General features: G+C 41.4%; 3 protein-coding genes across 3 annotated transcripts in view; 1 reads left to right on the forward strand and 2 right to left on the reverse strand.

Moving 5' to 3' along the window:
• RAD54B (RAD54 homolog B) overlaps positions 1-1,393 on the reverse strand; it is a 68,269-nt gene extending 66,876 nt beyond the window's left edge. Inside the window, exon 1 of the mRNA XM_069854377.1 lies at positions 1,335-1,393. The gene's annotated coding sequence lies outside the window, so the exon portion shown is untranslated. The remainder of the gene's footprint in view (positions 1-1,334) is intronic.
• A 149-nt stretch (positions 1,394-1,542) lies between these two features.
• LOC138719264 (RING finger protein 151-like) lies at positions 1,543-15,641 on the forward strand. Its single transcript, XM_069854361.1, has 8 exons — positions 1,543-1,595; positions 4,518-4,619; positions 6,935-7,054; positions 8,001-8,226; positions 9,191-9,330; positions 10,942-11,104; positions 12,346-12,466; positions 13,403-15,641. Exons 4-8 carry the CDS (start codon positions 8,021-8,023, stop codon positions 13,637-13,639), a joined length of 867 nt encoding a protein of 288 aa, XP_069710462.1. The 5' UTR covers positions 1,543-1,595; positions 4,518-4,619; positions 6,935-7,054; positions 8,001-8,020; the 3' UTR covers positions 13,640-15,641.
• Positions 15,642-17,506: 1,865 nt separating this feature from the next.
• Positions 17,507-27,458, reverse strand: part of VIRMA (vir like m6A methyltransferase associated) — a 28,669-nt gene continuing 18,717 nt past the window's right edge. Inside the window, exons 19-24 of the mRNA XM_069854360.1 lie at positions 25,478-25,638; positions 25,127-25,223; positions 24,131-24,297; positions 23,638-23,969; positions 22,641-22,784; positions 17,507-22,181 (exon numbers count right to left, since the gene is read on the reverse strand). Coding sequence (XP_069710461.1) covers positions 22,024-22,181; positions 22,641-22,784; positions 23,638-23,969; positions 24,131-24,297; positions 25,127-25,223; positions 25,478-25,638 — 1,059 coding nt within the window. The 3' untranslated portion in view covers positions 17,507-22,023. The remainder of the gene's footprint in view (positions 22,182-22,640; positions 22,785-23,637; positions 23,970-24,130; positions 24,298-25,126; positions 25,224-25,477; positions 25,639-27,458) is intronic.

Raw genomic sequence — 27,458 nt, forward strand, 5'->3', positions numbered from 1 at the left:
TCTAAACTGCAATACTGCCTCCAGCAATACACACCTCTCTCTCTATCTTGGCCTTCAAAATATAAACTTTTATAAAATACAAAATATAATAAAATGCTAATGTTTAAAATTCTGTATTTTTACAGTACTATACAGAAGAGAAGCCACAGGGACACAACAACTGATTGATGCTAGATCTTTTAGGTGGGATCCTAGTAAGTGTAACCAGGGCAAGGAATAGCCCCACATTACAACTAAATCAATGGACAAGTAAATGTACCCTTTCCTCCAAGACAGCCAGCAATGCATTAAACCACCCTTGCCGCACCATTAGGTACAGTTGCAGGGAAACAGCTGGAGGCAATGTGAAAAGTGCTGCTCCTGCCTGTTATTAGCAACCTGGCTGCACCAAATTAAGCGTACCATGAAACCACATCCTAAATATTTCATGAACGCGTCTGGTTTTGCAAGTATTAAATTTTTGTCCTTAAAGGGATCTTAACAGCTCCATTAAAACGAAACACATATGCAAAGAATGCTACAAAATTTTATGCATGCAATTCAACACGGTGCAAGTAGAATCCTGTTAATGGCAGTTAAATTAGCCTTTTAGGCACAAGTTTAACAGGCTGCTCTGCTGAACATTTGAAGAGACATTCCCAGCAGAGATGATCAGGCTAAATGTGTTTTGGTAGGCAGCTACAAAGACTCAGTTATAACTACAGGCAGCAAGTACAGCACGTTGGATATCAATAGCAAATCACCTTAAAGGAGCAATAAGTGCCTACCCCTAGCTCCCCTCAGCCACCTTGTAACAGCAGTGAGGGAGGTGGAGGCACAGGGGGGTGGGGGCAGGTGAGGGGGGGAGAAGGATGGAAATAGAGGGGGAAAAAATAGGGGGTTCGGAGGGAAATGGGGGGAGGAAAGTGAGGGAGGGAAAGTGGGTGAAAAGAGGAGGGGGAAGTAAGGGGATTGAGAGGGGTGAATAGGGGGTGTGGGAGGGGTAGGAGGGGGGTGAGGGAGTGGGCTGGGGGCTGAGGCAGAAGGAAGGTAGGGGAGTGAGGGAGGTGGGGAGTGGGGGTAGGTGAAGGGGGGTGAAGAAGATAAGGAGTGGTATGTGAGGGAGGTGAAGGGAGGGGCTGAGGGGGAGGATGAAGTGAAAGGGGGGGGGGCCTTTCACTTCATCCTCCCCCTCAGCCCCCCCCTTCACCTCCCTCACATAAGGTAAAGCGGAGGCGGATGAGGGAGATGGGGAGTAAGGGGTGCGGGAAGTGGAGAGGGGGATGAGGTGGGAAGGAGGCCGTGGGGAAGGCGCCGTGGCCGGGGGAGGCGGGATGGGGCCCTCCCGGCCGTACCTCGCACTCAACGCTCCCGCCGCCGCCTCCCGTCAGCCCCGCGCCGCGCACGCGCAGGGGCCGCCGCCGGGCGCGCGCGCTCCGGGGCCGCGTGGGAGGCAGGAGAGGAGGAAGGAGGCGCCGCTACTGCGCGTGCGCGAGACGCACACAGCATGGCGGCGGGTAGGGGCGGGTGGCGGCGCGCCCCGCCGCGCGGCCGTCAAGCTAGAGCGCGGCCGCAAAGGAACGCCGATTTCGCGACAGCGGGCCGCGGCGTGCGGGGTGAGCGGTCGGGTAGGGGCGAGCTGGGAGCGGCGGCAGCACCGACACCGAGGCGCCGGGCCGGGAGGGGGGCGCGGGGCGGGGGGCTTGGTGCGTGCCCCGTCCGGGCGCGGGGGTCGGGACCGAGACAGGCGCCTGGGCCCGCCCGACACCGTCCCGGGGGCCTCGTCCCGCCGCAGCGCCCGAAGGGAGCCTGGCGAGGGGGCTGGAGAACAAGCTTGACGAGGGGCGGCTGAAGGAGCCGGGGTTGTTTAGCCTCGAGAAGAGGAGGCTGAGGGGAGATCTTACTGCTGTCTACAACTACCTGAAAGAAGGTTGTGGAGAGCAGGGAGCTGGCCTCTTCTCCTAAGTGACAGGGGACAGGATAAGCGGGAATGGCGTCAAAGTCCTCCAGGGGAGGTTCAGGCTTGACATCAGGAAAAAATATTTCATGAAAGGGGTCATTGGGCACTGGAACAGGCCCAGGGAGGTGGTTGAATCACCATCCCTCGAAGCATTTAAAAGTCAGACAGACGAGGTGCTCAGGGACATGATTTAGTGGCAGATAGGAATGGTTGGACTCGATGATGTAAGATGTCTTCTCCAACCTAGTAATTCTATGATTCTATGATCCATGTTCCCGCCTCACCCTGCAGGGATCACAGCGCCACAGATACAGCAGGACAACAAAAGTGTTATGTAAAAGTGTTCCTTCTCAAAGTGTTTCTGGTTTCTTCGGTAGTTCCTGGTAAAGACATAGACCTTAAATTAATTGTGTATCACTTACTGGTTATTATGGAAGCTTTTGTTTATTACATCAGGTTTTTACATCAGTGTAAACTAGTTTTGCTATTGATTCATGCTTGTCTTCTTCAGCTCCTTTCCTCTTATACGAATGTTGATGAGGCTTCACAATGGAGCAGCATGGGAAGCTGAGCTGAGGGAGCAACTCTGTAGCAGCTTTAACCACAGGTGCTGCTGCTTTCTGGCCTTCATTTCTGCCTTGGCTGCTGTTTCCCATCTCCTGTTTTGCCCCACTTCCACAGTCACTGAAGCTTTTGCTGAGCTATCTACAAGAATATCTATCCTAGCAAATGAGTGGGTAGTTGTCTGTGTGGTCAGTTGTCTGAGCCAGTTCAGGGAAGCACCAAAGTAAATGGTGTAATAGATTTAACGGAGGTAGTAGAGGGAGGCTAGGAGCACATTAATTAGTGGATGGATTAGCTTGGGCTACTGTAGGACAACTGTTAAAATAGTTGGGGTTTCTTTCCCAGTGCAGTCCTAAAACAGGTCGGTTTCCCATAATGATGCATCGAGGGGCTGTAGAAACAGCTTGACCTGTCTGGGTTTAAGAGATGAGTCTGCCTTTTTGGGCATTAATGCTGACTATAAACTAGCTTACCCTGACTGAGGCAGAAAGGCATAGGAAACCCTAAAACATTTTTTATACAGCAGGATTTAAAGCTCAGAGTAACTTTCTGAAAATAGAAGCTGAAGCAACAGCGTATTTTCAGGTCATCTCATCCCTGGGCCCTGCATGGATTGTTCATTCTTCCAGCCAGATTCTGGAAGATTCCAGTTCTGGAAATGCTGTCTTAGTTATGCACATCTGTAGTTCTTTTGTGATCCACTCCAGCCTTGCTTTGTTTTGTCATATGGAAAAGAAACATTGTGTTTTTTTAAATTAGAAAGTAGTGTAAAGTGAAAACACAAGTCACTAATCTGATCTCACTGTTCTGATTTTGGCAATGGAATGGCTTTGATTTGTGCTAGACATTCAGCAAGCTGTGCCATTGTGTTGTTGAGAACTGCATCCCACCTGTATTCTCCCTGCTATTAACAGCCACACAAAATCACTGTTTGAAGGCAGTGCAGGCCGTAGCTCAAGGTTGGTTTTAGGTGTGCAAACAACATGGGGTGGCAGCTACTAAAAAGGACTTAATTGATGGATGGTTACGAACCAGAGGACATTTAATGAGCACCCCAAGCACTGAGCAGCTTATGCTAAATGAAATAAAGGCACCTTAGCATAAGGCCTCACAGCTTTTGCACCAGAATTAAAGCTAACTTTGCAGAAGAAGCAGCTGCTGTAAATGACACACTGTCTTCAAGGTTTCTCTTTGCAACAATAGAGAGTTGTTCTACCATATACGCCTCTCATTTCTTACAGGAAGCTTTCCTCGGTAGTCCTTGACTTGTTACTTTGTAGTCTATCAGTTTGTAGACTGAAATGCTCACATAGCTATTTCTCATGGGAAAATAGAATAATGTATTGTAACTAATGATTACTTGTTGCTAATGAAGAATTGTCAAATCAGCTTGAAAAACAACGCCTTGCTTCAGCAAGTAGGGTATAAAATGTGTTGTGAACTTCGATTAAATGGCTTCACTTGGATCATATTGATCATTGCGTGTTGTCCCATATTTTCTTCCATCACTTAATATCTGTGAAGTTGTGGAGCAGGGGTGGGCCGATGCAGACAGGACACAGGAACAACCACAGATAGAGGAAACACAAGTGGGAGTGCAGGACCTTGCTAGAAAGCGTGTTTTCAAACCTGCTGTTTTTGCCTGTATATCAAGGATTCACACAGGTGTAATTTTCCACTGTGTTTTGATCTTTCCCACAGCAGGGCAGAAATCTCAAGGATGTTTGCTAGGGTGCCTCTGAGTTTATCACAGGCCTGTGTTATCCAAACACAAAGTTTCTACTTGTCAAGCGCACAAAACTAAGCTATGATTAGTGTGATGTATGTGTTTTTCCCCACTGCAGCTGCAAGTCACTTGAGTATGTTTACAGTCCTCACCAATCTTCCTTTGTATTCCCACAAGGGAATGTTTTTGCTTGTGAAAAACCATGAGGAATGAGTAATAAAATATGTGTAAAAAAAAAAAATAGAAGTAAAGTAACGGTTAATAGTTTGGTTCTTTTCTGCTTTCCAGATCTGGCTCCCACAAATTCCAGATATCCTTGTGGCCAGCATCTCTGATAATGGCCAGGTGATGGACAAAATTCTGGACCAGAGAAACCAAAGACAAAGCAAGGTTTGGAAATGTTAGTGCAATGTGGGAAGGCAGTGATAAATAATGTAGAGGAACTACAAACAAACAATATAGTACAAAAAATAAAAGGAATGTGACAATTGTTGTATTGTAATAGAAATAGAAGAAGTGATTTTAAGGCCAGTTCAAGAAGAGAGACGTTTCTGGGGAAGAGCAGAAATTGAAAATTATGTTATTTTGTGGTAAAAGAACTGAGTAAAATGTTGTGTACTGCTAGAGTGCATGGTGTTTATCTGATGCTCTCCTTCTGCTTCGCTGTCGACTAAAGTGCATCTTTTGAAGTTAGCAGAATCTCCAGTTATTCATGTTGGGAAATTTCTGCTGGAAGAGGTCTGGGACTTCGGTCACCAGTTTGGGTCTCAAACTCAAAGCAAAGAGTATTCTGACACTATGTAGGGTGGTGCTGCTCCAACGGCAGTCTTGAAAACATGCTGTAGCCCCTATAATTGTGGGGTTTGCCTCAAAATTCCCATCCAGTCTCCATTTGAGCTCTTGTTTTGGTGGGGGATACACATACACACACACACATATATTTGTTGCACTTTCTCTCAAGCACAAATAGTTCTTGTTTCCCTCCTGATAAAAATACTCTTTTTCTGCATTCTGATAGACTACAAACAAGCTAAAATATGCCCAGGAGTGTCTTGAGGACTTAGTGCTCAGGGATCACCAATGTGTGTGCAAAATGTAGCTTACAACACCTGCAATTCCAGTAGAGCAGAAAACCTGGAAAAACAAAAACACTCAGAGTTCTGTTGACACATCTTATATCTCTATGAAAGTTTTCTAAAATCTGAATCCTGAGATCCACTAAACCAAATGAGAATTCCAGGCTCACAATTCAAATTATAGGATGTTTATATGCTGATTAAGAGTCCTCCAGCGTAAAATGTGTTTCAGTGTTTTCATCAATATTGGGAACTAGTACTTGACTTCCCACTCTGGTACTGAAAATTAGCATTGTCTTCCACTTCTTCAACTTTCCATTTTGGTTCTTGCTGGCATTACAGTCACAGCAAACATAATGCTTATTTTGTTCACACTGGACTTGTGAAGTTTCGAATTTCCTGTCTTCGCAGGACACCTGTAAAAGCATACAAGGAAACAACAGTAAAGAAGATAATTGTTTATCATCTTCGTAATATGGTATTTTCTTGAGCAGACTCTTCTAAGACACAGAATGTCTGTGCTGTAGCTGAAGGAATAGCACATCCCAGATACCTGTAAATTTGTTTTAGCTATGTTGTTGATGACAATACAGCCACAGAAGTACAGAGCTAAATGCAGTCTGTGAAATCTGCCTGGGATCTTGTCAGAAGTCTCTGTTGATTGCACCCACTGCAGCTGTGCCAGCGTTGTCATCAACAACATAGCTAAAACAAATTTACGGGTATCTGGGATGTGCTATTCCTTCATAGGCTGTGCAATAAACGTGCTTGCAGAAATAAAACACAATATGGAAACCATGTAGCTGGTGATGTGCTTTGTATTTGGGTAACACGCGCGCTTGCTTATGTGTGCTTTAATAACGGGTTTTATTGACTTTAATCTTACCAGATACCCTTTTAACACAAGCACCATTCGTAATCAGTGAAGATATGCTTTGATCCTCAGATATATAAGATCTTCTAAAGTCCAGATTTATGTTGTATTCATGAAAAATTGCAAAGTTATTTTTTCTCTTTAGAGCAAGATTTGACATTAGCCCTCCAAGACCCTTATTGTTCTTACAGAGCTCTAATATAGGTGAGATTTGCTTTGAATGGCATTGTGCAATGGCTATGTATCAACTTAAGGGATTTAAGTGATGACATCCTTTTAAATTTTTTATGTTACACAGCGAAGCCATGTTATTTGTCAGTGCAATGAACTTGGCTGCAATACTTCTGGTTTAAAAATGAACTGCATATCATACCCAGATAAAACCAGCTGAGACAGTAACATTCATCTTTTTAAGGAATATAATTTTAGCAGATTTCAGTTGCCACATTTTAAAAAATATTAAATTCTGTTGTCTTCAGTCATACAAACAAAACTCTGAGGTTTCAAAATTAAATGGCAGTGGGGTGTTCATCTTTGTGATAAATATCTGCACCAGTAATAATTGAAAGAGAGACTGATGATTCCCTCTCCCAATCTTGTCAGATCTCTCGTGTTGAATTGTAGGTTGTACAGTGGCTTTAGAAAGTTTTGTTTTAACAGGCTGTTAGGACAGCATCTATTCAGTAGCTGGCTGGTTAGCACTTGCAAACTTAGGAAACACTACTGATCCTTTTTGTTTCTAGTTTTTCTCGTAGGCGTAATAAAGCAGTGAAGAGAAACTGAGGGAAGGAAGTTATTACATGTCTTACTGATCAGAAAACTTGCTTCTGAAGTGTTTGGACAAACTACATGTTTGTGTAGTAAGACCTGAAAAGGTAGGATATCTTCCTTTGTTTTATTTAGAGAATGTCATAACCAGTGAAAAACTCTTTCACAGGTCCGAGTGGGGTTATAAAAGTAATGTTGTGTGCTAGGGAGAAATGCAAAGCCTAAAACGTATTCTTACAGTGAGTTCTGCTGAGACTTGCCAAATTCTATTAGGCCTTTCACGACTGGATTCCAATGAAGGCAGATTGCCTGTTAGGTTTTTGTTCACAAAACTTTCAAATCCACTTAAAGGCTACTCAGTTTTATAAAATACCAGTGGTAGGAGAAGACAGCGCCTCATGATTTCATGGTAAGCTGCAGTTTTGGCTTCTTTTTCTTCCTGAAATACTTTTCTCTGGGCATGTGGAGATTTCATGCTGTTCCCTCTGGAATGGGAGTCCACAATAAGTCCAGATTCTTATCCTCTTTCTTTGTAGTGTGAAAGCAACACATTATGCTACGTGCAGTTTATAGAAACAAACTGAAAGTACCACAGTTACTGGCTGTAAGGACTCTGTCTTGTAAGTTTGTTAGGCGTTACATAAAATGCTTTAAAATGGAAAGCAAACATTTGTATTTGAGCTTCTCTGATGTTTCTGCTTCAGATAGAATTAAACTAAATAGAAACTATATGTTTCACAGTGGCTGTTAGTTCTGTGTTCAGTAGCAAAGTAAAGAACAAGTGTGGCTCAACTATCTGCTGAAGTCCTTGTGTTCAGAATTCAGAGGATCTTGATATAAAGTTGGGATTCTGACATCCAGCAGTATAATCCACAAATTCTCGCTTAAATCTTAAAGTCTCCAAAGTATGTAAGTGGTTGCATTCTCACCGGTGCAGTTCTTTATTTACATTATGTTCCCCATATTTCTAGAATAGCTTCCAGGCCTTGTTGTGAATCTAGCAATACAGATTCAGGACAAAGACTGCTTTACTTCTCTGTGTTGTTTCAATAGGTTGGAAGTGTGTGGAGAGCATGGGTTATGATATTGAGCGTTTTGTTGGCTACGTTAATGAAGGGCTATTGTGTTCCATCTGCCGTGGTGTGCTAGAAGATCCATTGCAGGCTCCTTGTGAACATGCTTTCTGCAGTGCTTGTATACACGGATGGCTTGTTCATCACAGTAACTGCCCTGAAGACAGGCAAACAGTGGATGTATCTTCACTACGACCTCTCTACAGGTACACAGTAATCTTGCTGTGTGTTGAAATTGCCTGAATTTAGGATTTCTCAACATGGCTTGCACAACTTCATCTTCTGTGACTTACTGTCACTCAGTTTGTCTTTATCCAATATGCCTATGGCAGAAACCAATCACTTGCATGAAAGCATTAGCATTTTCTGTGTATTATAATACACAAGAGCAGTCACTTAACACTGCATATCTCTTCTTTTTCTTCTCAGTCTTACCTAGATACTGTAGCGGGGTTTGTAGCAAACAATTTCTATAGATGTGAACCAAACTTCTTGCCTTCAAATTCTTTTTTAAAAAGGTCTTTAGCTGTAAGAACATGTTGTGAGCTGCCTTGTCATGTAAAGCAGGCTATTTTCACAGGTGTCTTCCATAAGTAGTCACTACTTTCTGTTTAACCCTGGTATTTTCTAATCAGGCTTAGATTAACAGTTATGTTGTGTTTAAAACCTTTAAAGGCACAGATGTTAAATTAACTCAATTAGTACTCCCAGTGGTTTTGTCACTAATGAGATTTTACTGTGTGGAAGGTTGAAATATGGTATAGACAGAACCCTAGAGTTTAATCTGTAGTTTGTTTTGTCTGTAGTCACTGTAGTCAGTTGGGTTTGGCATGCTTAGAAACACAAAACTCATGTGATGAATGAGTAGCCCTGGTGTTTATCGCTGGTAATATTTGCTGAGCTAGTGGAAGGTCACAGTTTATTCAAAAATAAAGATTTCATTTGCACATTTAATTTTGAGGACTGAATTTTCTGTTAACATTGTTTCTTTTCAGCCTGTTCTTTTTCAATATGGTCACTTGAGTTGTCAGAAAGAAAAACCAAACTGATTATTTACAGTTTTTCCTAATGGAGATTAGATTCTCACTTTCTTTTTCAGCTCCAAAAGCTGAAAATACAGATTTTTCAATAATGTTCCCAGGTTTTAGAACTTTTTTTTTTCCTGTGTAGATACATGAAAAATGATTTAAACCGTCTTCAGCTACATTGCAAAAACAAGGAGTCTGGCTGTCAAATGGTTTGTTCTCTGGAGTCTATAGACAGGCATGAAAAGGAGTGTGAATATAGTCTGATACCATGCTTCAATATCGGTGAGTAGCATTCAAAGAACTTGAATCTTTTTTATTCAGAAAACAAGTCTTTGTCATCTTTCTGTCAACAGAATGGCAATAATGGCTGTTACTTCCAAAGAGAAATTCAAAGCTTTAGCATGATCTGCTCTTTGGAGCTGTCTTTTAGAACAAAATTTGTTACCGATCTATGGCAATCGTGACCATTAGCAACAATTTCTTATCCAAGAGCTAATAACCAAAGCAAATGTGAATGATGGACTTAACATTTATGAAAATACAGTAGCGTGTTTGCTTTGTTCTCTGTCAAGTTATGAGTTTGTCTTTCAATTTTGGCAGTTTGTTTTGATATCTGAATCAATGTAGTTGCACCTACAGAATGCTTATGGGCCACAGTTTGTTTATAAAATGTCTGGTTGCCTGGTGTGTGTGCATGATTTAAACTATAAAGTGTCTTGGAAATGAGGGTTTTTTTAAGCTAAATTCTGGTTAGAATTACTGTTAAGGTCTATGTAAAGCAAACCTACACCTCCAGACAAAGGACCATACTGCTAAAATTTCTTAGTCAGTTTTATTCAAAATGCCTTCTGTTCCTAGACACAGTTAATATCTAATTACTGATGCTAAGAGCATAACAATTGTAATTAATTATAAGAAGACTAAGGTGCTAGAATTCCTACTTAAAATTTCTCTAAGCAGTGAGTGACACCTGCAAATGCTTCAGATTCACAGAAACAGGAGCAGTTATAGACTTATCACACTTTATCTCTATTGTCTGGTGTTCAGGGTGTGGGGTTCTTGCATCTCTTGAACCCTTCCTCAAGAGTACATGAGAGTGTATTTTGAGTACCTCCAATTACAAATCATATTTATTTGTCAGACTCTTCTAGAGGTCTGTCTTTTGTCATTTTCTGGTAGGGTTTGTTGGCAAGCTTCATTGCTCTATTGTTTCATTTTTCCTACATCTATTTTGTCTTCAAACACAATGAAAGAAGCTATAGTATGTATAACATCAAACGGTGACTCAAAGATTAAAAATGAAGACTGCAAACAGTGACTCAGAGGTTAAAAATGAAGACTACAATCTCAAAGTTGAGGGTGTGAAATGTGGCAATAATTTATCTAGTGCTCATTTTTGGTTTTCCACACTTTACATATTTGTGAAGTTTTTATCCTAGAATTTCTGTGGAAATGTTTCTGTATTTGCATCAGATATTAAATGTTCGTAAATAAATGTTCTAGTTTATGTGGTCTAGTGTGTTTCTGTGGTGGAAGTGCAGGCAGGCTGCTAGAGTCTTAGTGTAGCATCAATGTTCTCATTATTGAAGTTGCTTTAATGCCAGACTAGTAGCAGAAGATTTAACAGAAAATACCTACTTTTAATATGTATTTTCAGTTAATAGATAAATATATTAAGAACACTTTAAAAAAGTGTTTTATTACTATTACATGTGTTCATGACTGTCACGTTTCATGTTCTATGGAGATCACTTTTTTTCATTGTTTTAATAGATTGGTGGTTGCTTGGCTCAAGATGCTGCAGCTTGTTTGCTTGAGTGTTTTTGTTTGGAATTAATTAAAATGCTTTTGTCAGTTGTAAGTGACTGACTTACCTTCCTGTCTCCTGTTCAGGTTGTACAGTTCAGGTTGAACGACGTAACTTAGATGGTCACCTGGCAGTCTGTGAATATCGGAGCCATGAATGCCCGAATGGCTGTGGTTACTTCATTCTCAGCGCGGAAGACATACAGCATAATTGCGTAGCAGAGCTGAAAACCGAGCTGGAACTACTTCGGTACAAATCTTCTGTTTCTTTGACATTTCTCTTAGTCTGGGCCTAAAGTCACTGCTTAGAGCACTTAAAATACTAGTGCTGGATTTCAGTATGTGTTAAATAGTCTTTTAATTACTTGATTTTAACAGGCCGGAGTATTATTATGTGTCAGCATAGTCTTTAAATTCTTACTGGTTTGGGGGTTTTGCTGTTATTTTTTTGGTCTAAGTTATTATAAATTCTAAAATACCATTGCTTGCAGTTGAGTAAAACTCAGCTGACTACATAAAATGACAAAATACCTAACAAGAACTGGGCTGAAGTTAGCAATTTTATTTTTCCATTGGCCTGATATAGACTCAAAGTCATGTAATTTAATAATTTCATCTAGTTTATATTTTTACCAATCTCAAAGATAAGGATCTCTAATTATTTTTACAGATACAGACTGTTAGATTAAACTTCTGAGCATCTAGTTTTCAGTTTTGATTAAAATTCTAGGACATTAATAACAGTTGGTGAATACAACTCTTCTTACCGACATCCTCTTTTTCTTCTCTGTGTTTCTGTGACTTTCCCTTTCTGTGATATTCCAGTTGAACTGGGTTTTTTTTCCCATGCTGCTTTCCATTTGTATCTTTCGGCTTGCTCCGTCCTGTGCTCTTGAATGTTGCTGTGAAGTCAGGCTCAAATCTGTTTTAAATGCATTGAGACACAAGGTGTTCTGCTACCTAGTTTCTGCACTCAAAAGGCTGTTGCGAAGGCTGTTGAAACAGCTGGGTTTTGGCTGTGAATCTGTGAGAGTGATTAGGTTACAGTAGTTTACTGCACGCTGTCATTTAGTGTCCGCTTCAAAAGTGGCAGGACTACATGTTTGGCAATACTATAGTGCTCATGATTTTTATCTTGTCTGCCTGTGCTTAGTAATACTAAGTAAGCACAAACTGTAAGTATAAGGTAGTAAATCATTTAAAGTCATAAATACACGATCTTGAACTGATAGAATTATTTCAGGAATATGACGTGGTTGTCCTCTATACAGGCTGTGCGTGGTCACCTCAATGACCCCTGGGCACAAAGCACTTTTTTATGCTGATTTTATTTAAATTAATAAGTAGTACTTATCATGCCTCCAGAGAGGTGTCTTGTAGAGTATGATGGGAATCAGATCAAGCTGTTTGGCTGCAAGAAGGCTTTCTGGAATTTGAAAATCATTCTTTTCTGTGCTTGCAAGACCTAACAAGGAGAAATGAACTTTTTAGGACAGAAATGATCTGCAGAGTGGAAGAGGCAAAACATGAGATGGAGTCGAGGTTAGATTCACAGAGAAGGCATATGGTCCAAAAAGAGAGTGTTCTGCTAAATCAGATTGAAGAATTAAAGGTAAATATGATTGTTGTTTGTATTTCCCCTCTCTTACCAGCCCAGACTTTTGCTTTTCCCAGCAGTAGTCTCCTATTTTGTAAGTGTAATCTCATACAGATGAGAATTACAGTAAGTATGGGAAGCAAAACAAGCATTAGCACAATGCTCTGCCTGGGCTGATCAGCTCTGTTGAGAAGCAGGGTGAGCACTGGATTCGTGCAGTTTATCTACTTCAAATTCCTTTGGAGCTAACCTGGATACCGCTGTACCAGGGCTGCATTGTTCTGTGCGTTCATAATATGTCGGTAAATCAGTCTGGAACCCATTTTCAGTGTCTAAACATAGGTCATGCATTACAAATCAGATGTAATTAAATATCCAGCTCCTTTTTAAGTGCTGTCAAAAGTGGCTTAATCCAGTGCTGACACAGAGCCCTACTGCAGTGATATTTACACGATGGGTCAACTAAATGTAAGCTTCATCAAGTAATGAGCCAGTCTGTCTTCTCTTTTCATGCATTCAGGTCCTATTATATAACAATAAGGATTTCGGAAGCCAAAAATCAATGTTTTATAGTTTACTTGTCCATTTTACTGAATTTGATGTTTACATACTTCAAGAATGTGTTTGAATATAACCAAAGCCTTATTTTGGTTGCAGTCTTGAAATATAAAATTTAAGCAGCAACTGGGTAAATCCACAGTTTCTTATTATAATTTATAAGAAACTTTTGCATGTTTAGGAAAACTGTATTGGAATTTTTGAAACAAGACCATCTCGGAAGGTAAATACTGGATTGTGTCTCAAATTGTTTACTTTTGTTCCATTATCAAATTATTTCAGTGTCCCTTATTCTTTATAATCCACCACCCTACATGCACAGCCAATTCAACCTCATGCCATTATCATTATGAAGAGTTTGTTTCTTACAGTAAGTTTGATTTTGTGTTTCAGAGTCAGATGTCGCGACTGATGTCAGATGTATGCTCTCTGATGGCTGCAGAGAGACAGCACCGTCAAGAGCTGGAGCAGGCAGAGCTGGAAAAACGGGAATTAATGGAGCTGCTGAGGGGCCTAAAGAAGGACTGTCGATTAACTACTACAGGAGCAAGCAAGAAGTCTACAAATTTCCGCCCTCTGACACGAGTAGAGAGTGTAAAACGAAAACCTAGGGAAGTTACAGTTATCTAAACAGATGCAAGCACAAAAAGCAGTTTTTTCCTTATTTCTGTGACTATCTGGCAAACTTTTCTACTTTCTATGGATGATTGGTAAACTTTATATAATTTCTGATTTACTTGCTTTCTTTTGAAATCCAGATTACTGTTTTATTTCCTCTTGGTCCATGGGAGACTTTTCTCTTAGGGAATACTGGGCTTTAAAACCAGTACTTTACAAATAGATTTTTAGCTAATGTTTTCATAAAAATGGGGAAGGAAACTTGGTTTGTTATCTCTCCAGTGCATCACTTACAGGAGTCTTTCAAGCCTGAAAGCCAGAACCTTTTAAAGTCAAAGAAACTTAAATGATGTTTCTTTTCTGGTCCGGCACAGTCTATTTCAGTCTTCTTTGTGCTCATACATGAAACAGAAAGAAAACATGATTATCATTAATGACATTAGGGTTGTACTTAGTTTGGGGGAAAGTCAGTAGTAGAATTAGTAGGTCAGTAATAGCAAGTAATAGATTTTGTTTGTTTACTGTCTGTAGAAGGTCTGTTTTAGAGATAGAAAGCAAGCACTTTAAATTGTAGTTCTACTGCTGTGCAACAACTTCAGGTGAGGTTGACTTATACTTTAGAGCTTCCTTAATTTCCCAGGCTGATACACACTAAAGAGAGTAATGCCAAAGCCCAAGGTAATGGAGTCATTAAAAACCTTTTAAATAGATCTGTGAGTAACTTGGAGTTTGCGGGAGGGGATCTACGTTCTGTTTAAAAATTTGAAGTTTTTATATTTGAAAGTATCCATTACTTCTGCAGGGTCCTTTAAGATCAAGACCAGCACGTTTGATACGCTATGTCTTTAAAGTATGTATAAATACCTTGAGTAACCTTAAATTTCCTTTGGCAGGTTTAAGGCTAGTTGAACATTAATATTCACAACAGACCAGTATTTGCACAGTTGCTTGGACTTTGGACACCTTTGTTAGTACTCAAGTTCACAACTGTGTAAGAGCTAGGATTTTTTAACAGACCTGCAAATACTGAATTGAGGGGCATTTGTCTGTAAGGATTGCATGAGAGATCTGTACAGTTCGAAGACTTTTCTCTACGCTTCTCACACGGCCTGTTCATATTGTTTTCACGGCTATAACTAAGCCATATTCTGTCCTCCATTGCAGCTCTTCAGAGGAATGAGTCAGGGAGAACCTGACCTCCTGTTTACTGCGCGTGCTAAATCAGTTTTGAACTTTCAGGAAAATGCGTGCAGGTGCAATAATCTGAGTAAGTGAATTTTATAGTTTAAAAAGTAAATACATTACTGTGCATGCCTTGCTGTCACTCAGAGCAACGCTTTTATGGCTAGCGTATTAACCAAAGAGAGAGGCAGCCACTTGCTTTAGCACATAAACTACCTTATGAAGACTTGTGGTCGGAGCTGTCTTAATTTCAGGCATTAATAGATCCTTCTATCCTGAAGCAAATGTGCACAGTTTGAGGTCTTGTGCATTTAAAAACTGACAGAAATATCTCTTCTGTAAAAGTTGTTTTGTTTGGGATTTTTTTCCAAAAGAAAACACTCATAGGAAGAGTTATGGCCAAATATGTTCTTAGCTTCCATCCTTATATCCTAGATTAAATTACAATAATTGACGGTATTTAGGTCACTATAGCAGTCTCACTGACTCGTGACCTGGCACATCTCTTAAGCAGCCTTATCTGACAATCTGAAACAGTAAAACAGTAGCTATAATTGGGAAGACCTTCATTCACGCTAAACATTCAGTGGTCAATTCATATACATCAGTGTGCGTATTAAAGCTGTAGGTAGAAAGTAAGAATGCTTTTATTATCTTGTGTTCTGAATAAGCAAGCTGTTTGTGTCTGTGGTCTGTGTGGCTGTTTCAGCATTCACACTAATTTTGAAGCTTCTTGGCAACACCAGATTTCATGCTATTAGAATCAGTCGGTGCTTTTCTGTGTACTGTAACTGTGTGGTTCTGTGATGTGACTTTATCTGCTTTGCTTAATGTGAAAGAAGAAAATTCCTTCAAAATCCTACAAAACTCTGATGAGCTGGATCGTCTCTCCCAAATTGGAGGGCAGTTACGATCATCCAATCTTTTCTGTTCTGACCACAGGAAAAAAAAAGCAAGCTATTAGCTCCGTGCTTTTTCCACAGTGGGATCTCTGCACTTGTTTTAGGGCTTACTTGTGACTAAATTCCTTCTAGTATAGGAAATGGGGTTTCTTTAATGTTTACTTAGCTTTTGGTCTGCTGTCTGTCTTCGAAGTGACAAACACGAAGCTGCGCAAGAAAACATCCCAGGTGCAAAGGAAAGACTTTCTGCCACACAATCTGTGTAGCTTCTACTTAGCAGCTCGGGAGAGTCTTGAACTTCCACTATTGAAACGTGGCAACACTTCAGGCCCACCTGCTGCTGGAACGACCAGTCAGCTTGGGTTTCCTTCAGCAGGGAAGCAGCACTTCGCAGATATTTGGAATGGACAGTCACTAGCTAACAGCATCAGATCCATCCAGTCACTTTAAGCTTAATGCAGTGATAACTGTTCTGCACTTAAGATTTTCCTTTACTAATGACCCACTCACAGGGTGATGTATGCTTAAATACGGCCATCATTTTACCTATGTCTTAAAATTAACTAGGCTGAAATTAAAGAGCTCATTATGTTAATATTTTACCTAGTTTAGCTCTTCCAGTTTCATGTATTACACAGCTCTCAACAGCTGGCAGAAGCAAGGAGCTTTTTTGTTTTCTTTCAAGTAGTCTGTTAATCCTTTTTATAAAAACTAGGGGTCCAAATATTGTAGTAGACTTGGTGTAAGTCAAGACATTCCTTTTGGAAATGCTGCTTCCTAGTCAGGGTAGTATTTTAGGATTATGTGAGAGACATTGCTAAAAGTGAATTCCAGGAGCGCTCCGGCGCTGTGTTACTGCTGTTCGTATTCTCATACTATGTCATATTTTGAGAGCAACTGGAACTGGTACTCGAGTGGACCAGGAGCCTTGCAGACAGTTGTTGGATTTTGAGTTGCTTCTAATAGCACTTTGCAGCTAGAAGAGGGAGAGCAGAGAGCGGAAGAGGGAGAGCAGAGAGAAAGAGTAAGTGTGGTCTGACTCCCCTCAGCCCGAGGGCAGTGATGCTGCTGCAGCAGCCTGTGCACCAGCAAGCGCGCCAGTGTAAGCTGCTGGCTTGTGGCGTTACAGCTAACATAGCATTAGAATGAAGAGGAGATTAAATCTTTAGCCACAATTAAGTGGGTACTAGATGTAATAGTACCAAAACCGGGAGATTTGCAGACAAAACTCGTAGAGAGTGAGCTAAGTGAAGTGTGAGATTGCAAGGTATTACAAGGAGTTGAGCAAATTCTCCTATATTAAATGAGGTGAAAAAGACTAACACTAAGGATGTTTTTTAGAGAAATAAGTATTTCAAAGCGAGTGGTGAGTTTGCCTCTGAAAGGAAATCAACATTTATGTCGGCCCAAGAGGCCAGTTACAAATACATCTGAACGAGTTCCCTCAGCTGACTTCACCACTTCACATTTTATCTTGAATTTGACTTTTTGTTTGCTCTGTTTCCCGCAGCATTTCAGCTGTGCTCCCAGTTCTGCCCTCCTCCCACCACAAAAAAATTGTTGGTGGCCTTGGGCAGTGTGGACATAGCTGCTCAATCGCTTAATTTGGAACAGGAGCAGTAACTTTGTGGAGAGCTTGCAATAGGTTTAGATGAGGTTCAAGAAAAGGCTTGGAACCGAGAACCACGCATCTGAGTTGGGTGCGGGATAGGCAAGGAAGAATTGTGGAAGACTTCCTACTTAAGGTGGCAGTTTAATTAGTATTAACAGTCTCACATGAGATACATCAGTTCCACAGCACAGAAGGGAATGGGATTACATAGTCAAGCAAAATACCTGATGTAGTGAAGTGTTTGGACTGGCCAAAAGCCTTGTGTCCCGAGTGGTCTGAGATGGTTTTCAGAAGTTCAGTATGTTCATAGATCCCAGGTGGCAAATGGTTCCTAAGATAGACGGCAATGCGTAGCCTTGCAAATGGCATTTTCCATGAGCTGTCCTTGCGGATGTTTCTGGCGTGGTGCTTTTCTACAGATCTGCTGCTTAGAAGTGCTGGACAGGTTGTAAAGAAGCGCAGTACGAGCCTTGCTTTTCTCCCATAGGGCTCACGGGGTGAAGTACAGTAGGTCAGGGACATTTTGCCATGTAGATTGATGCCTTCACGAAGACCTACAATTCTATGCAACTTTATACTTACAACTAAACATTGAACTGTCTTCCAGCATTGTGGTTCACTGCCAATCTATTTACATTTTCTACCTTTATATACACAATAAGGATAAAACCCTGCTTAACAGATCTGAATTTCTAGTCTGTAGAAGAAACACTTAACACTATTTGTATCACTTTGAAGTAAACTTTGTATAAAAGTTGAACTAATAAAGAGTCTATACCATAATTAAAGCTCACTTTGTATATTCTGTTATTATTTTTCTCTATTCCACTAAACTGCCTTTATTCCAATGCACAAGTTTTACCTTTTCACTTCCCCTCCCTATCGCACTGGAGGCAGGGGGTGAGCTACAACACAGACATTCAATCAACCAGTATCCTTCCTCAAGGATGTCTCTCCTGCCTCAGGTGAGAGTTTCTGAACGGGAAGAGCAGCTGTTTAGAAGGCAAAGCACTCGCAAAAGCTGAAAACTCATAGGCTTCAAGAGGACGACTCCAGTCCTGCACAGACAGCAGGATAATAAATTGGCAAGAAAGAAACAATCAGTTCACTGTCCCTCAACTGAAGAGCTCCCATACTTAACGTAAGGTTGTAGCCGCTACAGGAGATATGGGATATGTGGGATATGAACATGTAAGAACAGGAAAACTAGTTGTTCAGCAGATGTAATCGAGGGATGCATCTGCTTAAACGTGAACACTCTGGACACACACAGGGTATGGATTTGCTCCATGCCGTGCTCTGCGTTAATTGGCTGGAGCATAATCTCGCCTGGTGGGAGGAGTTACTCAGTGCAGAAAAAAAGGCTGAATGCTTGCAGTCACAGCTCTAGGTCACAGCTGATCTGTCTGCCTCTAACCCTCCACCCACACCTGGCCTCCAGCCAGCATCATCCTAGACTTGCTTGCTTAGAAAAGACCTGCAAGATCATCAAATCCAACCGTACCTGTCCACTACTAAACCGTATCCCTAAGCCCCTCACCTACACAGCTTTTATAAACCTCCAGGAATGGTGATGCAACCACCTCCCTGGGCAGCCTGAGCCGGTGCCCATGACCCTTTCAGTGAAGAAATTTTTCCTACTGTCCAATCTGAACCTGCCCTGGTGCAACTTGAGGCCATTCCCACTGGTCCAATCGCTTGTCACTTGGGAGAAGAGGCCAGCACCCACCTCCGGTACAACCTCCTGTCAAGTAGTTGTAGAGAGCAATAAGGTCTCCCATCAGCCTCCTTTCCTCCAGGTTAAACAACCCCAGTTACCTCAGCTGCTCCTCCTAAGACTTGTTCTCCAGCCCCTTCACCAGTTTTGTTGCCCTCTGGACAGGCTCTGGAACATCAATGTCCTTCTTGTACTGTGGGGCCCAAAACTGAACACAGGATTGGAGATACAGCCTCACCAGTGCCGAGTGCAGGGGCAGAATCACGTCCCTGGTCCCGCTGGCCCTGCTCTTCCTGATACAGACCTGGCTCAAAAGGGAGCAACACCAACTGCAGAGCTGCTACAGCTTTTAAAAGCGGAAAAAAAAAAAGTGCATAGAACTTGTCTCACCATTGTCCTGTCCACAAACCATGCCTTTGCCAGCCTGGTAACAAGGATGGTAGCTGAACCAAGGCAATTCTCACATATTTCAGCCTGGGGGGGAGCGGTGGTTAAGGCTGCCTCATTGTCACACCTGACACGTACATCTGTGTGCTCAGCTGCACGACTTGAGGAGGAAGAACTCTTACAGCATCGTGGCTCTGTCTTCCTGAGTCCTCCAAATTCTTTTGCTCCTCAGGTAAGCGTGCGATTCACTAAGCGCACGTGGATATTGGCAGTGGTTCTGCTGCTCCAGTCAGGAAACAAAACTTGAAAATATCTTTTTGGGCAGAGTATAAAAAGCAAAATTTAATGCTTAAAGTATTATTTACCCACAGAAGGAATCCAGTTTTAAAGAGCAAAACAAGTAACTCCAAGCTTTAAATAGCAGTATTTCAAGTTGAATTTATCCAAGAAAGGAACCACTTTGTATCGAACGGACACAGAACTAAATTAATTTAAAAATAACCAAACCATGACAGACATGTACTTCTTTTTCAAGCTCAACTAAATTTACAGCTTGCACACATCCAACAATGCAACCAACCCTTTATTAGCTCCTAGTCTGAAAATTACTAGTGGGACATGCCATAGATTTTAAGCTTTCAAGAACCAGTACTGAATATTTACATATTTATTCCATGCTTGACACTTCTTTTTACTTTTCATTTCAAATTCCCTCACAGAAAACACATCATTTGCATCCCTGCTAGTTTCCAACACAGTAACATCTCTAAAAAATAAAAAGCCCCCTTGAACACGTGGCTTAAAGGAGCCAAGCAGCTTTGAAAATATTTACGCAGCACTCCTAAAAAAAAATAGCAACACCTGTGACAGCTCCACCCAGTTCAGTGGCATTATTGGAACCACCACATCTTTCTGTTATTTTACCATTCAGAAAGCTGTTTGGCTTCCAATTCAAACCTTTGCTGATGTTATTTTAACCAACCTTAAAACACATGCTTTGTGAAGCAACAGCATTGCCTTTAACTGCACCCACACAATGAGCAGAAGTTCACAACCTCCACTGTCGACTGACCCTGTGCGAACCGATCTCGGTTCACAAAGGAGGACGCAGCCCCAGAGCCTCCACACAAAGTGTGGCCTTCTCTGGTTCAAATAAAAACCTACTTAATTTAGCCAGGCAGTCTAAAGCCAAAAAAACATTTCAATGTAAAGTATTAACGTACTTTAGAAACACTTAAAATAGAGTGTTAATGATTCTAGGCAGACAAGCTGTCCCAAGTAAGTTAGGATCACACAAAACAAGAACATTACAGCTGGGCTGCATTTAAAGTAGACGAAGACCCCTCTATAGCACTTTTGCAATGTTAAGAGACCAAAAGTAAAACATGAAAAACTGAGATCAGCCGAGTCTGACAGTGGAGCTGATTTGTAAAACTTGCCTATAGCCTTTAGAAAAAGCTGCTGCTCCTCACCCCATCCAAAAATGCAATAAAAGGCTATTAAGAATTGGTTAATTCTATGAAGTCCCATGGAGCCCAAAGGAACGGAAACACGTAAAAAGCTTGCTTCAGTCACTGAATTTAACATGAGAATAAATTCAGCCGTGAATCTAGTGGCAATATTCCTTTATGAATTCCTACTTCTCAAAGCTTTTCTTTTTGCACTATATCTCAGTCTAATTACAGAAACAAAAATCCACATCATCCATTCAAAGGGAGGGTTTAGCATTACTGCTTCTCTGCGTGGTTGTTCAGTTCATCCATCTGCCTCCATGCCCTCTCTTCAGCTACGTAAACCAGCAGAGAGGCTGGCAACTCCTGAACTCCAGTCTCTCATAATGCACAGGTATCCTGCCTTTTAACTTCAAAGCATATTTTTCCAATGTTTTCCAATGAAATAACTATTACGCTCCTCATGCCTGAGCTGGAGTTGTAAAATAAATGCTAGAACATTATCTCATTCTCCCTGAAGTCAACTACAGGTTTTCTATTAACAGGTGGGATCTTATTTAGGTGCCTGTTCACGTTGCCAGAGATGTATAACAAATCCTACACAAATTATGCTTACATTTGTATTTTTTCACAGATTAATTAACTTCAGTCTTTATCACTGCTACTTCAACTGCTGTCAGATAGATCTCATTCATTAATAACTCAGACTGGCTAAAAAGGGCTAAAGGCTCTAAACCTGAGAGAAAAAGCTACAACTGCCGTACATACACGTATTTTTAATTTTCTTGCAGTACTGAGTCATATACAAAACACCTGCACCTTTCTTTTGGCACTGAACACTTGTGAAGTCCTTCAAGTCTTAACTCAAGGAGGTTCTTTACCGAGTGTTGACCACTGAAGTCCACAAAAAAAAAATTAAAACTTTTTTTTCAAAAGGAACCAAAAATTTACAATTGTACACAAAAAGTCTTGAATTTTATTGAAATTTTTAAGTCTTGTATCAAACAAAAACTCTTCTTCAGACAAAAATATTCTCTTGGTGTCCTCCAGATACCAGTAACTCCAAATTGGTCCTTTAGTGCCACTGCTTTCTTTGTCATCCTCACAGAAGTCCACATGGTTGGGCTGTTCCACTAGGTCTCATTTTATCGTGTGAAGGAACGTACATGACGACCTCTTCCACTGCCTCCACTAACAAACTTCCCTCTTGAGCCACCACTGCTACTACTATTAGCACTTGTCCAAGAAGGTCCAATTCCTCCCCGGCCTCTGGAAGCACGATCGCGAGGACTCGGTCGGTAGCCTTAAAGCAAAGAAAAGTATACTCAGTTGGAAAAAAAAAAAGAAAAAAAAAAAGCCCTAGGCGTAGTAGCTGCTGTGAAAGCATAAGAAACAAAAACAAGATGAGACACAAACGGGGTCTGTTCTCTCCTTTTACTTTTCACTTTTCTTTTAGGCAAGCATTTTTGCTTTGATTGGCTCTATAATTACCACGTAGGTACGAAGACAACTGAATTGCAAAAGTCTGAATGCAAAATTAAGTTTCTGCGATCAAGTGTTCAATTCAGCAAGTTTTACGGATTACAGGGCAGTTCGTACGAAAGCACGTATTTGACCGTCTCAGTGACAACTGTTCATATATGCTTAAAACATTTGCTGAATTTCAAGGTGTCTGCAGCATCCTTGCACGGTTTCATTTGTAAAGCAAAAATGAAATTCAAGGAATTTTCTATAGTTCGATGCCCATATGAATACCATGTACCTGCTGAACTTAATGGTCTCAGTGGTGGCAGTGGCCCCCTGTTAAAATTGCTTTGACCACCTCTACTGTCATTGTAGGTTCCCCTGGGTGTACTCTGTGCACTCCAACTTGAGCCTCGAGCGCCTTCACGACGGCTGTAATTTCCTAGACAGGGAGAGAAGAACCCAAACATCATTGAACAAACATCATTTGGGGTTTTTGTTTTTTTTTTCCATTTCAGTTTTCACAATGCCCAGTGTGGTCAACATAATATTTACATAACTGGAAGAGATAAAGCTACTCTGCATCAACACACCCTCAGTATTCTAACTCAAAGTCTATCAGTTACTGCATTATACACAGAATGAGAGAAAAACATCTATTTTTCAGACACGAACTCAAGTTCATAGGAATTCACATTATATGCTGTATTGAGGTAAGGCTGCTATACTTAAAGATTTTGTGCTAAAGTAAAACCTAGTATTTATTACTTCACTAAATTGAAGTATTTTCTGTTTCTACTGTGCAAGGACACAAGGAAAGGAATGCAACTCTGTCTCTGCATAAGAGCAACTTAATACTCTGTAGTTATCTGTAAAATCTCTGAGTTCACTGAAAATTGCATCTTATTCTTGTCGGGATCTTCCATCCTTTTATTCAAAAGCCTCATTTAAACCCAGAGATGTACTGTAATGACTGATTTCAGGAACTACCACATCATAAATGGCAGAGAGGGCTTTCTATTCTCCTGACTGCATCTCTGCAGCACTCCAACAGTTGCTAAAGGAGAACAGCTAACTCCTTTAGCAAGATAGAGAGATAACATAGGAACTCACAGCCTTGGTTCAATTCCACAGCACTCGAGACAACCTTCCCTAGTGCCAAACAACTCATTTTAACAACACTGCTTCAGGAACACCTCATGACAGGGATCATTAATTGCTAGTAAATTGGGTTAGCGTTACCGAAGCATTTTTAGCATTCATTGACTCCAATTCCAATGCAGGAGACCACATACCTTTTGAAGCGGGTGGTGTAAAGAACCTGTTCTGACTGTGAAAAGCTCCTCGTCCTCCACGATTCCCTGAGAACCCACCACGTGAAGAAATCTTCTGTGACACTTTTGGTGGCCTTTTGGCTGGTGGTATCCCATCTGGAGCAACCACTTCTTTGCTCTCTGCAGCAACAAAATCATCCACGTGCATGGAGGGTGGTCTGCTCGTATTCTGTTTCCTCTGACGGAAGATATCATGTGGTCGAATCCCTTGTCCGAATCCTCCCCTGCCTCTTCCTCTTGGTGGTGGCACAACATGAGCTCTCTTTGCAGGCTCTATGTACTCGGATTTTCCACTGTCACGACAAAACAGGATTTATTCAGTTAATGTAAAAATGTATTCATACCGAAGGTCAAGAATTCTCCATATCAGAGATGCAATTTCAAAAGTATTTAACATTTTTAGAATATACAAAACAGTGCTGAACACACTCTTCAATCAATGAACTCCTCTTACCTTGAAGTTATGAAGGTCTCATGCTTGTGCTTGCCAAGTTTGAACCCTTTCGTGGTTTTTGTACGACCAGGAGATGACGGTTCTGACAAAAATGACCTCTCCAGTTCAGCTTGCAAGTCAAAGTCACTGCAGCCCTTCTCTGACAGTTCGATTAAGTCAACTTTCACCTGCAATGAGAGAGTTTGGTTTTATCACAACAATCATTATTAGCACGAGGATGGATGAGCTTCAGCTAGAATCCTTCCACTAGAGCAAAACCATCCAACCTTTTAACACAGTGCTGTGGCTCAAAACAAAAAGCAGCAGTAACAAAACACAAAAGGAGCAGAGCTGCAGCAAAACTGTCTTAATGGTTCTGAGTCTCAAAGTCGAGGGCATAGCTTTCAAATATAAATGCCTGTAATCAACAGTTTTTCAACAATTGCTTAGTTTATGAAAAAGATAAAACAGGAAAGTTATTATATATTTTTCAAAATGGAATGTAAAGTTTAAATTACAAAAAATCAAGTTTCAAATACCATGAAAAGCTTCTGTGCGAGTAGTTTCATTTACTAGTGCTATTTCTTCCACTTCTGTCACATTAGAGCAAAGATTTTTAAAAAAAGCTTAGTTATCAGGCTCTTCAGATACTACAGCAATGACAGGAGACAAGAAAGGAAAAGAAAAGAAATCACATCCCTTGTCTATGTTTAACACAAACTGCTGAAAAGCCCCAGCAGCAACACAAAAGCAGGTTAGGACTGGCACAACTGCTCCCCTAAAGGACGCAACTCCAGCGTTAGAGCAGTGCTCAGGGTGCCAATGTTGTGCTTCTGTGTGAACCTAAAGGCATTTGGTAACAACCCTTATCAAATGCCAACTCCTTCCTCTGAGCCAATTTACAAGCGTGAGCTGAGGAAAACAAACCACTTGGCTACATGAATCTCTGATGCTACTATGACCTCAGGTTAACCCTCATTTTTAAATACACTTCGTGGTTTTAATGAAGCTTTTTACCAAATCCAGATCAGTGTCTATTTCTTCAGCCTGAAAAGGTGAGAACCACATGGACTTCAGCTGGTCATCCATCACGTCTGCCAACACGTACGTAGTCCTGCAAGAAAACAATGCCAAATCCCTATTTGTTTATGAACTACTACCAACCACAAGCATACACAGCACTGCAGAACCTGAGGTGAACATTGCTGCCTTATCCTTTGATACTCGCATGGAGTTAAATTCGTGGGGATTAGTAGGAAGTAGTGAGAACATTCTGTTTAAATCCAATTTGTAATATGCTCATGCATAAGTTATTGCCTTTTATTAAATAAATCACAGGTAGCACACTCATACATGTAACCATTTTACCTGTTGTTAAACAAATTCTGGAGGGAGTCTGGTGCAGAAAGAACAGGCTCTACATCCTGGTCACTCAGCGGACAAGAATCACCCGCTGATTCCAACATCTGCCTCACTCCAACGATGTTGTCCAGTAAGGATTCAAGGCCATCATCTTCCTTAGAACGCTCCTAAGCCCATATATCACAAGTTAGAATGTTTTCCCCAACTCAGAGAAGGAAATCGACTTTGTCAGTTTAAAAAAAGGGAGGGGGAATGACACTGCACAGAGTATCCATCTACTAATGGTGAAACTAAGACACTCAAGTATAGGAACAGCAGCAGAGAGCTAGAAAACAAACCATGTCATCACAAGCACATTTTACTCTTCATTTCCAGTTGACACCATAACAACCTCCACAACATAGTCCCATAAATGGCACCACCCCAGGTTTTAATCAACAAGCTCTCTGAGCATTCCAACACCCTACATGTCTGCTATTTCTCCTCAAGCACAGCTGTGGCTTTTCATCTGTTACCACAGATGTAAGCAGCCAGGGAAGGGACAGGAGGGAGTGAAGCACTGGAAAGGCATCTGTAACCAACAAGTTGTGTAGCAGCTGTTCTATGAACTCTTCTAAATTAGCCACCTACCACAGAGCTGCTGTCAATTCTATAGGATTAGATTTTAATATTAGCATTGGGTCTGCAATTAAAAGCACATAAATGCTGGATGCATGGAATTCTACACACACTTTAGTCCAACATTCACCCCCACTCAGAGCAGGACTATCATGAAAACCAGAGCGGATCAGCCATAACTTTATCTAGCCACATCTGAAATAAAGCTCCACTGACAGAGAACCCACAGCCACTCTGAGCAATCTATTCCAGTGCTGCACTCCTCTCAGCGATTTTTTTTTTCTTTATGTCAACTTGAATCTCTGAAGTCACAGTCTGGGGCCATCTCCTCGTTTTATCATGTGGAATTACCAAGAAGAGTTTGCTTATGTCACCTTTGTTACCCTCCTCCAGGCAGCTGTGAGCAGCTACAAGATAGCTCCTTAGCCCTCTTCACTGGGCTAAATGAACCCAGCTTCCCCATTCCCTCTCCACAGCACACGTGCTCTAGGTTCCCAACCACCTCAGCAGAATCCTCTTCAGTTTCCCTAGATCTTTCTAGAACTGGCAAGAGGGCAAAAGCTGGCTAAAGATGAAGGCAGCACTCCACATGAGAGCTCACCAGCAAACAAGACAGTAAAGTCCCTTGATTTGCTGACCACAGTCCTTCCAGTATAGGTCAGAACACAATCTGCCTCGTTTGCAGCGATCATGAACTGTTGGCCCAAGTTCAACCTAACATGCACTATAACCCAGCCCTTTCCAGCCCAGTCCCCATGAAGGCACAGGGTTATCCTGCTCTCACTGTAGAACTTCGCATTTTTCCTAATGACCCACAGAGCATTTCTGCTAAACCCATCCTAAAAAGTTTAAGATCCCTCTGATTGAGGCTTTGCTATTTGTCACTTTAGCCACTCCCCCAACTTATTGCCATCTGCAAATTCACTGAAGATGTATCCATCGTTCAGGTCTCTGACAAAAAAGCCCACTACTGACTCCTGGGTATTCCATTTGTTACCGGTCACGTAACATCAAGCCACTGTTAAGCTGTGCCAGATTAACTACCTGCTCACCACTATCCAGCACTCTCTGTTTTGTGCATTTGATGCCTTTCATCGCACAGTTAACTGCCTATGCTCTTCTGGTGTCCAAATACTCTCAGTACAAGGGGATCCCAACCCTACATGAAACTTAGCACTGCCACAAACAAAAACTAAAGTCAGAATCCATCCTGCATCGCAACAGGTGACTTTGGACACCAGCATTGAAACAACAGCAACAGCTATTACAAATTCCCTTGGGATGCCACAGAACTGCACACCTTCTTACAAAGGAGGGATAGTCTACACTGGTTTTAAAACACATTCAGATGCAAGACTGCAACAACAAC

The sequence above is a fragment of the Phaenicophaeus curvirostris genome, chromosome 3 (genome assembly GCF_032191515.1).
Source record: "Phaenicophaeus curvirostris isolate KB17595 chromosome 3, BPBGC_Pcur_1.0, whole genome shotgun sequence".
NCBI classification, from domain to species: domain Eukaryota; kingdom Metazoa; phylum Chordata; class Aves; order Cuculiformes; family Cuculidae; genus Phaenicophaeus; species Phaenicophaeus curvirostris.

Bases quoted from the DNA above. Each gene is read 5' to 3' on its own strand.
- LOC138719264 (XM_069854361.1), top strand. From the start codon at position 8,021: ATGGGTTATGATATTGAGCGTTTTGTTGGCTACGTTAATGAAGGGCTA. The intron at 8,227-9,190 runs GTACACAGTAAT...TTTCCTGTGTAG, and splicing joins TCACTACGACCTCTCTACAG to ATACATGAAAAATGATTTAA. The intron at 11,105-12,345 runs GTACAAATCTTC...TGAACTTTTTAG, and splicing joins ACCGAGCTGGAACTACTTCG to GACAGAAATGATCTGCAGAG.